General features: G+C 36.7%; 2 protein-coding genes across 6 annotated transcripts; one reads left to right on the forward strand and one right to left on the reverse strand.

Moving 5' to 3' along the window:
• The first annotated feature begins 1333 nt into the window (after positions 1–1333).
• Positions 1334–9911, forward strand: LOC120085504 (protein MRG2-like). Of its 5 annotated transcripts, none has more exons than XM_039041506.1 (10): positions 1334–1829; positions 2566–2619; positions 2748–2761; positions 6771–6904; positions 7982–8019; positions 8223–8327; positions 8425–8504; positions 8566–8735; positions 8827–8893; positions 9031–9911. In XM_039041506.1, the coding sequence occupies exons 1-10, from the start codon at positions 1659–1661 to the stop codon at positions 9116–9118; spliced, it is 921 nt and encodes a 306-aa protein (XP_038897434.1). In that variant the 5' UTR covers positions 1334–1658; the 3' UTR covers positions 9119–9911. The 5 variants fall into 5 exon arrangements, with proteins under 5 accessions (XP_038897434.1, XP_038897435.1, XP_038897432.1 ...); XM_039041504.1 differs by having other exon boundaries at positions 1344–1829; positions 8827–8911; positions 9031–9800; XM_039041507.1 differs by lacking the exon at positions 2566–2619 and having other exon boundaries at positions 1340–1829; positions 8827–8911; positions 9031–9800.
• On the reverse strand, positions 9722–10893 carry LOC120085505 (transcription factor MYB44-like). The gene has a single exon (XM_039041510.1). The coding sequence runs from the start codon at positions 10820–10822 to the stop codon at positions 9992–9994; it is 831 nt and encodes a 276-aa protein (XP_038897438.1). The 5' UTR covers positions 10823–10893; the 3' UTR covers positions 9722–9991.
• Between the last annotated feature and the right edge of the window lie 1337 nt (positions 10894–12230).

A 12230-nucleotide genomic window follows, 5' to 3' on the forward strand; every position in this document is an offset into this window, starting at 1 on the left:
AAATTCAAAATAACTATTAAATCGCGAGATTTATGACAAATTATCCACTTGAAATGATGATGTAAGTTGATGTTGAAAGTCTGTTGGGATATATAGTTGAACAATTAATTACAGACTCATTAATAAAAGTATCGAATTAATTATACTGCAATTAAAAAGGACAATGAGGACCTTTTAGGATTTCAAAAAATTAGACTCACGTGACATTCATGCATTTTGCTATAATTCAAAAGTGATCCCATTTTTTGCTATTTTTCCAAATGATACCTCCACTTAAGCCTCATAGCACCTGAGACTCCTCCTTTTCCTTTTCAGACGTGAGAACCAGATGTTCTTCAACTAAAAAATATCGTAAAATGGATTAATATAATTAAACATAATTTAATGATTTAGAAATATATGTTTCTCCTTTAAAAGATTGATATTCCATTCTTCACCACTTGTAAAGGTAACATTCTAAAAATAATAATCTATCATTCACAACTATTTATAATATAATTTAAACTAATTCTATATTTGTATCATGTACTTCAGATTTAACTTTTGTTTGAATTGTTAAAAAAACAACATATCCTTAAAATATCTATGGGCTTCAAAGACAAATAATGAACTTTTCTTACTGTTTAGATGCATAATACATGATACAACTTTAGAAGCACAGTTCAATATCCTACATAAATTCATCTTTTGCTTAAATTTTTCTATAGAGTTGGTTAAGATGTTCTTGCAAGTATAACAAAAGATAAAGGTGAAGATTCATTCACTCAATCTAAGTAGTACAATATGAATAATAATTTTAATTTTATAGATGAAACTAATTTAATTTCAGATATGCCTATAAATGATGATCTCTCTCGTAGTTGACATCTATACAAATTTTTATGATTCTAAAGCAAAAAATAGAGAATGCATAAAGCATGAGAAATCTTTTTTTTAATCAATAAACGGAGATAATGTTATGCTAGTACTAAAATTTTTAAATATAGTTGATTGTGATGTACTCTTCCTTAGAAGTGGGTCTTGAATCACCCAACCTAATGTCTCAAAGGATTTCGAATAGCATCAAAATTCAACTTGCAAGTATACACCACATTTTATTGATATTTCCATCAAAATTTTCGTAAAATGAAGATTTGTAGAATATCTTTCGGATTGAAACAACTTGCTCCTAACATTAAATACATTATTAAAAAATATATCACAACAACACAATAAATGAACATGAATGTAACACTAGTATTAAAAAGTGTTCCATCGAGAATGAACTTAGCTCATGTACTCCTTTGAAAGAAAGGTTGGAAAACAAAGGCAATGGTTTCTTGTTAAATCAGTAAAGTTTTGGCACTACGTCGTCTCTGTAGAAACGTATAGTATTGTTAAGTAGAGACGGTCCAATTCCATTTGGAGGAGTTATTTTGTTTTCCAATTATTCGCTGCAGGTACAAAGAGTCGACGACTCCCGGCCCCAATGGTACATACCAACACAGACTGAGAAAACCCCCAATTACTACTGCATTTGCGTTTGGTTGCGATCAAAACCCCAATTGGAGTCCATTGCCTTCTTGTTTCTCACAGTTCCACACACCATTCTCCCATAACCGAAGCCCGAGCCCAACACGATTCTCAACTCCCATTGATTGAACAAACTAGCTATCCGAATGGGAAGCCCTGAGAATCGGGTTGCTTCCGACTCCGCCGATACCACATCCAAGAATGATTCTGAAGACGACGACGACAATGGAGTTCAAGCCCCGCCTTCCCGTCCTTGTCCTTTCTCAGAAGGAGAGAAGGTCCTCGCTTTTCATAGCTTCGTCATATATGAAGCTAAGGTTCGACCTCTTTTCCCTCTTATCTTTCACTCCTCCTTCTTGCATCCTTCACTTGATTTCTCCAGTTCCTGAACATTACGGTATGGGGGAATGTCTAATTCATTTCTTTTTCCTGCTTCTTCTCTACTTCTCTTTTCTTTTTCCTTTTCTTGTTTCGCTAAAATTTCAAGCTGATAAATGCTTCTGTAATTTAGTGGAAGAAGTAGATAGATTTTTAGTTGCTTCAAAATCTTGTTGAACACGATAGTCTCAAGAATGGATGATCACAATGTGAGGAAGTATATTGAGTTGCCAGCTAAGTAGAAGAAATTAGCAAGAATTAATTTCGAACCACTTAATTCACACTTGTGTAATAATCAGCCCTCAATTTTTGCATTTCGATTTTGGTGGTCTAGAACCTCAACTTTGAAACAGTACTTCAATCCTTTTTTTTCTTTTTCTTTTTTTAATATGCAATATGACGGTTCGTTAATTGTGAAGAACAAGAACTGATACTCATCTTGAATACTTGACCTCGTAATCTTCCTGATGAAGCACCTGAACAATTAAGAAATTATACGATGAAGGATTGAATTCAGGATACTTCTAATGATTGGGGGCTCATAGTGTGATCCAAATTTGGATTGGGATGTTATAAAGTCTTTGTAGGTGCATCTAGTCAATTAGTTACTACTGTGAAACCTATAGAATTTAGCTTATTTGTCTTCTTACTTTCTAGGTGCCATTTTTGTTATAGGTACTGAAAACAGAATATCAGTTGAAAGAATGGAGATGTTATGTTCATTACCTTGTAAGTAGAATATGCTTGTCCCTGTGTATTATGTGTGTGCTTGTGTGTGCGTCTCTCTCTTCTCTCTCTTGTGGGGAAGGGTATCGTGCATGAGGGACTATCTTGAGACCATGTTCTTTGTTTTGCAGGGATGGAGCAAAACGTGAGTGAGTCCTCCTTTTGTCTTAATGACAGAGACTGTTCCCATACTAATCTGATGGTTTTTAAAACAGTATGCTGGTTCTAGGCCTATTGTTTTCTTTATACATGTTGTTGCACGACCAGTCTCCTCTTCTTGTTCACACCTGCCCCTCCCAATCTATTGCTTAAATACTTGTTAGATTTTTATATACATGGAAAGAAACTGATGTAAACCAAAACTCTAATTTTGAACCAATATCAATTCTCTCCTCAAATGAGAGAGAGGTGCTTTATTTATAGGGAAAATGCTTACACGTATGCTGAATAACAGCTAACTAACATGTAACTAACAAACTAACTCTTATTCTAACTTGCTTACAAATGCTTCTCAATACACCATATTCCACCCCCTAAAATCTGACTCAACCCCGAGGATGACAATTAGGATGCCAATTGGTAGTCATGGGGGAAAATAAGGTTTGAGATTGACAACATTGAATATTGGATTAATATGTAGATCATAAGGTAACTCAATGCGGTAACTTGGTTTGGCCATCAGTCTGCGAATGAGAAGTAGGGCTTAAATATAGTCTTCCACTCATCCCTCGACCTCATTCAAATCTTGTAGTATTCACTCTTCAAGTCCTCATTTGAAAAAATCAAGGCTCCTCTAAATTGATGAAATAAATCACCTATTCTAGGGATTGGAAGCTATACTTCATTGTAATCCGGTTGATAGATCTATTATCAACGTACATCCTCCAACTACCATCTTTTTTAAGGGAAAGTAGAGTTGGCACCGCACATGTGCTAAGGCTTGGTTGAATATGCCCCCTTTTCAATAATTCTTCAATATGTTGGTGGAAGATCTCATACTCCTTAAGACTCATCCTATCGTGAGGAAGATGAGGGATTGTAGCACCCGAAATCAAGTCAATATGGTGTTGAATGTCTTCACTGTTTTTTGTATTTTTTGTCTTTTCAACAACTACATGACCCAGTATATCAGTCTCTCTCTCTTTAACAAACATTTTGCAATGTATTTGAGAATTAAAATCTCCTTTGGGAGCAATCGGCACCTTTGAAGAACACAAGACACCCTATCACCTTCATCCGTGTCAATATAATTGGCTTCTTCTTTATTATCTTCACTGTATCCAGCCACAAATCCTCTTCTTCATCCACGAACGCTGATGTTTTTTGTTGGGGACACTCATTAGACAAGTGCCCCACTTGGCCACATCTCAAGCATTTTCCCAATGTAGGCCAATTATAAGGATTTTGAACATTCTGCTTGTAGACAACCTCTATTTCCTTCTCACCAACCTCTTCTTGCTTTTCTTTATCCTTTTCCTTGGATGAAATTGGTGGAATAGGATGGTCCAAGGTACTGTTTGCTCTTCTACTTATAGAAGCATCCCAAGGAGCTTTTCTTGAAGTTTTCTTGGAGCATAAATCATTCAAGCCCTATTGTTGAATGATTCAGCATAACAAATTGCATCATCCAAAAAATGAAAGTGTTGCCTTCTCTTTGATGTCCACCCGTAAGTCACCAATGAATCTTGTAATTAGATGTTGTTCATTCTCCACTAAATTTGTTCTTGCTGCCAATCGGTGGAATTCTTCCACATAATCTGCCATTTGTCGAGGCCCTTGTCTACAGTTTTGGTATTGATTGTAAAGGGTCTGCTCATAATCTGGGGGAAGGAACCTTTGTTTCATCATCTGCTTCATTTTTTTCCATGTTTGAATTGGCCTCTTGCCTTGCCATTGCCAATTGATCCCACCAAGTGGAAGCTCTCCCTTTCAACTTGAAGGCTACCAAACGTACCTTTTTGTGATCCGACATATTCATATAATCGAAAAAATTCTCGGTGTTCTTGATCCAATCAAGGAATGTATCGATGCCACGCTTCCCATTGAAAGTCGGCAAGTCAATCTCCATTTTGTAATCATATGAGTCGTCTTTATCTCCACACCTCTCTTTTCGTCGCCTCCTTGGAGCATATAACTCTTCTTCTTGATCACACTCACTCGAAAAATCCCAATCTTGGAATTCTTGCTGCCGTTCTTGCCTATTCAAACGTCTTCTTGGATCTTCTTGGAGCTACCTATGCAATCTTGGAGCTTTTTCTTGATGAATTTCTATCTGGAATTGGAAATTTCTTGGCTTTCCAGCACCATGCTCTCCTCTTTTTCCCCATTCTTGCACGAATGGTTGAGTGTTCTCCTGATTTTGAGGTGCTGCTGCCAAACTCTCAACCCTATGAGTGATTGTTTCCATACTTTCTTGAATGCTAGTCATTGTTCCATGAATTCCCTCCAAAGAGTTCTCAATGGACAACAAGCATCGTGTTGTAGTTCTTGGAGAGAGAGTGGGGGTTTCTTCCACCTCTTAATCTTGCCACAGGTTGTCTCCTCTTCTCGGGTGGATAGCCCTTCTTCTCGCCATCAGCCTGGGTTGTTGGAGTGCTTTGATACCAATTTGGTGTAAACCAAAACTCTAATTTTGAATCAATATTAATTCTCTCCTCAAATCAGAGAGAGATGCTTTATTTATAGGGAAAATACTTACACATTTGCTGAATAAGAGCTAACTAACATGTAACTAACTATTTTTAAACTTTATTAAACTAACTCTTATTCTAACTTGCTTACAAATGCTTCTCAATACATCAGAAACTGTATATATACCTAGATTATTTTCTTTTCAGTTTATAGATCCATTGTCCTTTATGTGTTTTTTTGCTTCTTATTGCTTGGCATCCACCTAAATATACTTGGCTTTTGGTCTGTTGGTTCTACTTCTATTTAGACGTAGATTAGAGGATGCCTCAATCTTGCTTGGAAGAATTTCATATAATTCGGTGCTGAAACTTCTTTAACGTTCGTGTAGAGATCAATGTGAATGCAGATGGGTAAACGATTCTGCATAATTGTTGATTTTGTTTATCTTTTGACCTTGGAAAATACAGATACTTGAAGAAGAAAAAGGCATCCGAGCTTTCGATTATTCGCATAAACCGTCAGCATGCATGCTTTTTTTTTTTTTTGGTTGATTTCAGGGTTTTGATATTACATACTTATTGTACTTATTCATTGACTAGAAGCCTGTTATTGAGAAAGCAAAACTACCATGGTTGATAAGAAATCAACTCAAAGAAGCTTAGGAGCTTATGACAGTTTGTTCAATGGCCTGTGATAATAATAAATAAATAAAAAGTAGTACAGTAACCAAAGAACGAAGGAAGTCCCAAGGAAAAACTTCACTGAGCCTGATCCCAGATAACACAAACCTCATAGATTTTGTGTAACTTGCATCCCATCCCTCCCCCAACCAAAACCTTAAGGAATGACAGGATTACCGTTAAGTCTACACCAACATTCGCACAAATGTGACATTTTTAAAGAAAACTACATTGAAAATTCTAGGAATGAACAAATCATGATGGCCTTTTGATGACCTATGAATCGTTCCAGAAGATGGTATTCAGGTCACACTTTATTCTGATTGAAAGGGACTGGTCACAAAAGTGTTTTACAATGAACCCCAAACTTCGAGGCTCTAGTACCTTTTATCCTATGACTATTGCAGAAAATAACCCCACAGTAGCGCCTGCTTAAGTGATCTGTGACTAGTTACTGTTCCTACCAGCTGCAGCTACCAAAGTTTCCTGGAACAATTCTTAGGATCGATTTATTACATTGCTTCGATACCTTTGGGGACATAACTTGAAGACATCCTGTGAGAAGCCTTCTCTGACCTTCACAGTCAAAACAAAAGGAGAAAAGGAATACCTTATCCTCGCAACCTCACTGTCTGTGGTATTACTCCAATATTTATGTGTTCTGCAATCTTTTATCGAAGCTTTGCTATTTTTACTCATCATTTAGATTTGTAGTGCAAAGAACATGGAAGTTTTTTAGGTATAAATATATGAAAATGTTGGACTTCCCTGATTGTGCATGCTTTTACTTTACTACTCTACTTCCGCTCACAGATATTCTATTTCCTTTATTTTATGCAACAGTTGGGATGAATGGGTAGGACTTGATCGATTACTGAAGTTTACTGAAGAGAATGTACAGAAACAGCAGGAACTCAATGAGAAGAGGGGGACCGAGAAGAAGGCATCTCGAGCATCTCAGATTAAGCCCAAGAATGGTAATAGTTGGTTTGTTTAATTAACTCGTTGCTGCATATTACTTGAACTTAAGTGTAGGCTATTGTTAGCCTTCAATTTAGGATATCAGAACTACAAACAGTGTATTGATGAAAATAGAATTTTATTCAACCATTTCAAATTTTCTGGGTGTTTGGCTTTTCAGCTCATCAGAACACATGTACTTTATAGTCATACGTTAAGCCTGGACATGTAGTTTATGTGGTTAGAAGGGAACACTTGGATTTTTAATTAAAGAGAACAGTGGGATGGAATGGTCTAAGTTCTACTCTTCAAGTTTTCCCCTACTCTATCGACGTCTCGAAGTACTTTTGCCATTAAATTCAATCAGGATGCATTTTTTGAAAATTCCACATGGGTATGTAGGTTTCCAAATGAATAAAAGTTTATTTCTCAGAAAGAGAGGGAGGGAGGGAGGGAGAACATCAGAACTTGTGAAATAATTTGGCGTTATAGAATTAGTAAGGAGTGCTAGTTTATGCATGCTAAGATTATTGAACCATAATAAGCGTCAAGTTAAAAGAATGTTCTGGAAGATGACAACCTAATGTCTGATGATATCTTGGCATCTATGTATCACGGTTAGTTCAAGTATCAGTCCAACCAAGGTGAAGCAATAGCTTCAGATGATCGTGATGTTATTGGAAAGGACATTTATACAATGAGGGGTGAAGCATTTAGGATCTTAAGAGGAAAAGTTCCTTTCTATTTTCAACTTATTGACCTGGATATTCTAGACTTCTAGTTCGTGTATGTGCTATATTTAGTTGTCCGAATTCCTTACATTCAGGGAATATGAAAACTTTGGATATCAGGTTTAGATTAAAAAAATTGCCTAATCTCCTTTAACCCTTTATAGCATTCTACCATAAACTGTCCTGATAGATTGAACAATACGATATTGAAGTGTAAGCTTCGGTTATATTTTTCAGTAATTTATTTAAGAAACATTCGCCAACTATTCTGAAGGATGACATGAAGCATCATGTTTCCTGTGAGAAATATTTATACTAGTTCTTGGTTTAATCTGTTAATGCAAATTATAAATTTATGTGCAGTGACAAAAGGGAGGAAGCGAAAGAATGATGCTAGTAAGGTATGCCAAAGTTAAATGTTGCCAATGGCCCTTTAAAGTTACTGAACGCCCTCGCCTTTCCACTCCCCCACCCTTGAATTATTTCGTCCATGCTTGTAATTTATAATTATGTACTATGTACAGTATTTTATCTGGTACTTGGCATCAGCCTTTCGCAGGTTATCGTTACTTTTAAACTTAGCATCTCGTTCGTTTACTGGCAGGATAAGAGTGCCATGAATGTTGAAAAGCTTGTGAGCATACAGATTCCAGTTAAGCTAAAGAAGCAACTAGTTGATGACAGTGAGTTTGTCACGCATCTTGGGAAGGTAATGATATCTGCCTTGGTATTTTGATAACCATTACTTCCATTGGATCTAAAGATCTAGTAATTTGGGGTTTATTAATTTTTTGTTCGCACTGCAGCTGGTAAAGCTTCCACGCACACCTAATGTAGAAGATATAATGAAGAAATATCTTGAATACAGGCTGAAGAAGGATGTAACGTAAGTATGTTATCTGTTACACCCTGTTCTTCATCTTCTTAACAATGCTATACGATAACAGGAAAGATGAATCAGTTGGAGAGATTGTGAAGGGGCTGATTTGTTACTTTGATAAAGCACTACCCGCAATGCTTCTATACAAAAGCGAACGCCAACAATATGAGGAATTGATGATCAATGATGTCTCCCCTTCTTCCATTTATGGTGCCGAACACCTTCTTCGTCTATTTGGTAATACTGATTGTTTCCCTTGTTCTAACTAATGGTCAAGTTAGAGAGTGACCCTTTTGAAAATGGTATGCGTTGTTTTCATTCATTGCAGTTAGGTTGCCCGAGTTATTGTCTCAAGCCAATATTGAAGAGGAGACTTTGATGGAACTGCAACAGAAGTTAGTTGACTTGCTCAAGTATTTATTCCTCTTCTTACCACTGTTTCTTTGAGACATTTATCGTGGGTTTCCGTGTTGAAAATTTGAACGAAATGTGGGGTGACGGGTCTTGTTTTGATATGTTTGTTTTGTTGCAGGTTTTTAAGGAAGAATCAGAATGCATTTTTCTTGTCATCGTACCACGTGCCTGAGAATATGGAAACAAGTACAAACAATGCCCGATGACTAATACATGCAATCTCTCAATATCAATTTAGCTTATTCAAGCCATTACTCCATTGTGCCTTTTCATATCACTGTACATATTTCTAATATCGTCTGAACTTCAATGCGAACGATCATAAACGTTAGCTAGCCCTTTATATCAAAATTCCAGCACTTTTTACTTTTTTTTGTTTCCGAGTCTGTTTTTCTTTGGATCTATCTCTAATCTTCGAGTTCGTACATCCCCCCTTTTGCTTTAATAATTTCGTGTGAGAGTTTGTGTCTTCGTGAGTTGATCTGAAAACTGTACACCACAATCCACATTTCCAAATTCCAAGTGGTTGCTCAACTATTATATACTTGCTATTTTGTTTTGTTCTTGAACCATTTATCTACAAAGCCATTTTTTTATTATTCAATTCTTGTCCACCCACCACAGTTCCCACTTGTCTTTTCTTGGATTTTCGTCATTCTGTTCTGCATCTCGAAACACTCTCTCCTTTCTAAAAAGATGCAAATCCAAAATTTTCAAATATATATATTTTTTTTGTACTTCTGGTTATTATTCTTACATATATGTTAATAAAAAAAAAAAAAAAAAAAGGAACAGGAATTTTGCATAAATTTGCTAAAAGATCACCATCTTGAACCCGATGATCTAGTTCTATAATTATACGATATATTTGAAGTTGTCTACGTTGTTCAACCCACAGCCCCCCAATTTTGTTGTTCTTCCTTCTGTACACTACCAAAATTTATTGCCATCTATTGTTTTTGGGGTGGGGAAAAGGAGAAAAGAAAAAGAAAAAAAAAATAATAATAAACAGACGAGGAGATCCTCCTTTTGAGTGATGGGCGCGGCGTTAAGACGATGACTTCTTTGTCATCTAATTTCTAATCGAGCTTCCTTATCCCAATCCGTTTTACGACTGCGTTTGTGATAGCCTCCGTCTGCAAACACAGACCATTTTGTTCGATCCCAGACATGTAGCTCTGCACTTCTTTTCTAATCATTTCTTGCATCACTCCCAAGAACTCAGCGCTGAAGAACTGCTTCTCAATCCCCATCTTGTTCCCACTCTGAACCACTACTGCCTGCTTGGGTTCCGACACGAGTTTGGGTACCTCACCGGCGTCTGATCCAGGCAGAGAGAGGGTGAGAGAGGTGGGAGGATCGATGGATGTGTCCATGGGCGGCTGATCTGATTGAGAAATGAGAGAAGCGGACGGAAAAGCCTTGCAGAGCTGCGAAGAAGACATTCCAGATAGACTAGAATCGCTCAAGTCAGAGCCAGATGGGCTACTGGGACTGAAATACAAAGGAGCACCAACACTGGCGGATCTCTTCAAAGGGTGGTCGTGTTCCGCGATGGAGGATGAACATTTACGCTTAAGAGTAGAGTTCCAGTGGTTTTTGATGGCGTTGTCGGTGCGACCATTAAGAAGACGAGCAATGGTAGCCCACTTGTTTCCAAATCTGGAGTGAGCCTGAATAATAGTGTCGTCTTCATCGGAAGTAAAGGGACGGTGCTCCACCTCAGGCGAAAGCTGATTACACCACCTAAGACGGCAGGACTTACCAGATCGACCGGGAATAGACTTGCTTATAAGAGACCAATTCCTAGGACCGTAGTTATGGACGAGGCGGCGGAGCAACTCATCCTCGTCGGGACTCCAAGGACCCTTAATCCGGTCGACAAGAATAGTATTGGAAGTGGTAGCCATAAATGAGAGGGATTAAGAGGAAGCGGAGGCGTAACCTCGGCCTGTTGCAAGAGGAAGAGGAGAAGGAAGGAAGAAGGAATTTATAAGAGAGTGACCGGTGATAGCCGTTTGTATTGTAGTTAGAAAGAGAGGAAAAGAAAGCAGTTACTAGGAAATGCATAATAACAGCTGTCGAAGGGACACGCGTCGTGCAACGGTGGCGAGATGAACACACGTATTATGAAGCTCTTTGTTTCGGATCCCTTTCAAAAACCGCCTTGCCTTTTCTTTTTTACAAATTAGTTAAAAGAAAACGGAATTAGGAATGGGTTAGATGAAGATTAAGCGTTGAAGAATGGAAGAGTAATGGAAGGGAAATTAAAGAAGAAAGAGAAGGGTGTATAGGGAAAAATAATACGGTTGGGAGTTGGATGGGAGCGGACGACTTTGACTGGGGAAGACAGCCTGTATGGCATTTACCAAACCCCTCCCCCCACCCCCAAAAAAAAAATAAGGGAAAATATTAGGGATATTTTACATCCGAAAAGGACGCACGGAAGTGGTGAGCTGGGTCGGGAAAACGACAAGAAAAATAAAATAAAATAAAAGAGAGCAGGAGAATCCGGGGAGGGAAGGAAGGGAAGGGGTAGTGCAATCATGTCAGTCCAGCCTGTAAACCGCGGCCTTTCCTAACTCACAATACAATAATACTTCATCCTTAAACCTTAACGCCCACTCCCACGTGCCTCTCACGCTCCCCCACATATCCCTATCCAAATTCAAATCCAATACCTTCTTTTCTTACTAAAACCATTTCAAAACACTACAATCTGTGTCAGATATTTACATCTATCAATTTCCTAAACAAACTATTTTTTTCTTTTATATATTCCGTTCAAATTTAAACCACCCTTTTACATGTATTTAATACCAAAATCTCATTATCTTTCCATTAACCAATATTCTAAAATTTCAAAGACAAATTATTTTTAATGCTTTTATCATTAAAAATAATTACCCTAACAAAATTTGTATAACTACTCTTTTGTAATATTATATAATTTATAATACATTACAAATAGAAAAATTATTTCAAATGATAAAACTGTTGAAAATATTTATAACATATAACAAAATTTTATAACTATTAATGATAGACCACTAATATTACCACCAATAAAAATCTATCAATATCTATCAGCGTCTATCATTGATAGTTCTAAAATTTTGTTATATCTTATAAATATCTTAATTTATTTTTTAAAAAACAACCCTACATAATATTCATTTTTATTTTTTTAAAAAAGAATTGTCTAAATATTTTTAATTTTGCATTTTAAATGTTAAAATTCAAAATTCAAAATAAATATATAATACAAACATAAAAATATTAGTTCGATCACAAGATTCAAAAACAATTTTCAAAAAT

This window comes from Benincasa hispida, chromosome 9, assembly GCF_009727055.1.
Source record: "Benincasa hispida cultivar B227 chromosome 9, ASM972705v1, whole genome shotgun sequence".
Taxonomy (NCBI): Eukaryota; Viridiplantae; Streptophyta; class Magnoliopsida; order Cucurbitales; family Cucurbitaceae; genus Benincasa; species Benincasa hispida.

Excerpts from the sequence above, each read along its gene's own strand:
- LOC120085504 (XM_039041504.1), top strand. The coding sequence starts at position 1,659 with ATGGGAAGCCCTGAGAATCGGGTTGCTTCCGACTCCGCCGATACCACA. Across the intron at positions 8,736-8,826 it reads ACACCTTCTTCGTCTATTTG|TTAGGTTGCCCGAGTTATTG; the intron begins GTAATACTGATT and ends CATTCATTGCAG. Across the intron at positions 8,912-9,030 it reads AAGTTAGTTGACTTGCTCAA|GTTTTTAAGGAAGAATCAGA; the intron begins GTATTTATTCCT and ends GTTTTGTTGCAG.
- LOC120085505 (XM_039041510.1), bottom strand. The coding sequence starts at position 10,822 with ATGGCTACCACTTCCAATACTATTCTTGTCGACCGGATTAAGGGTCCT.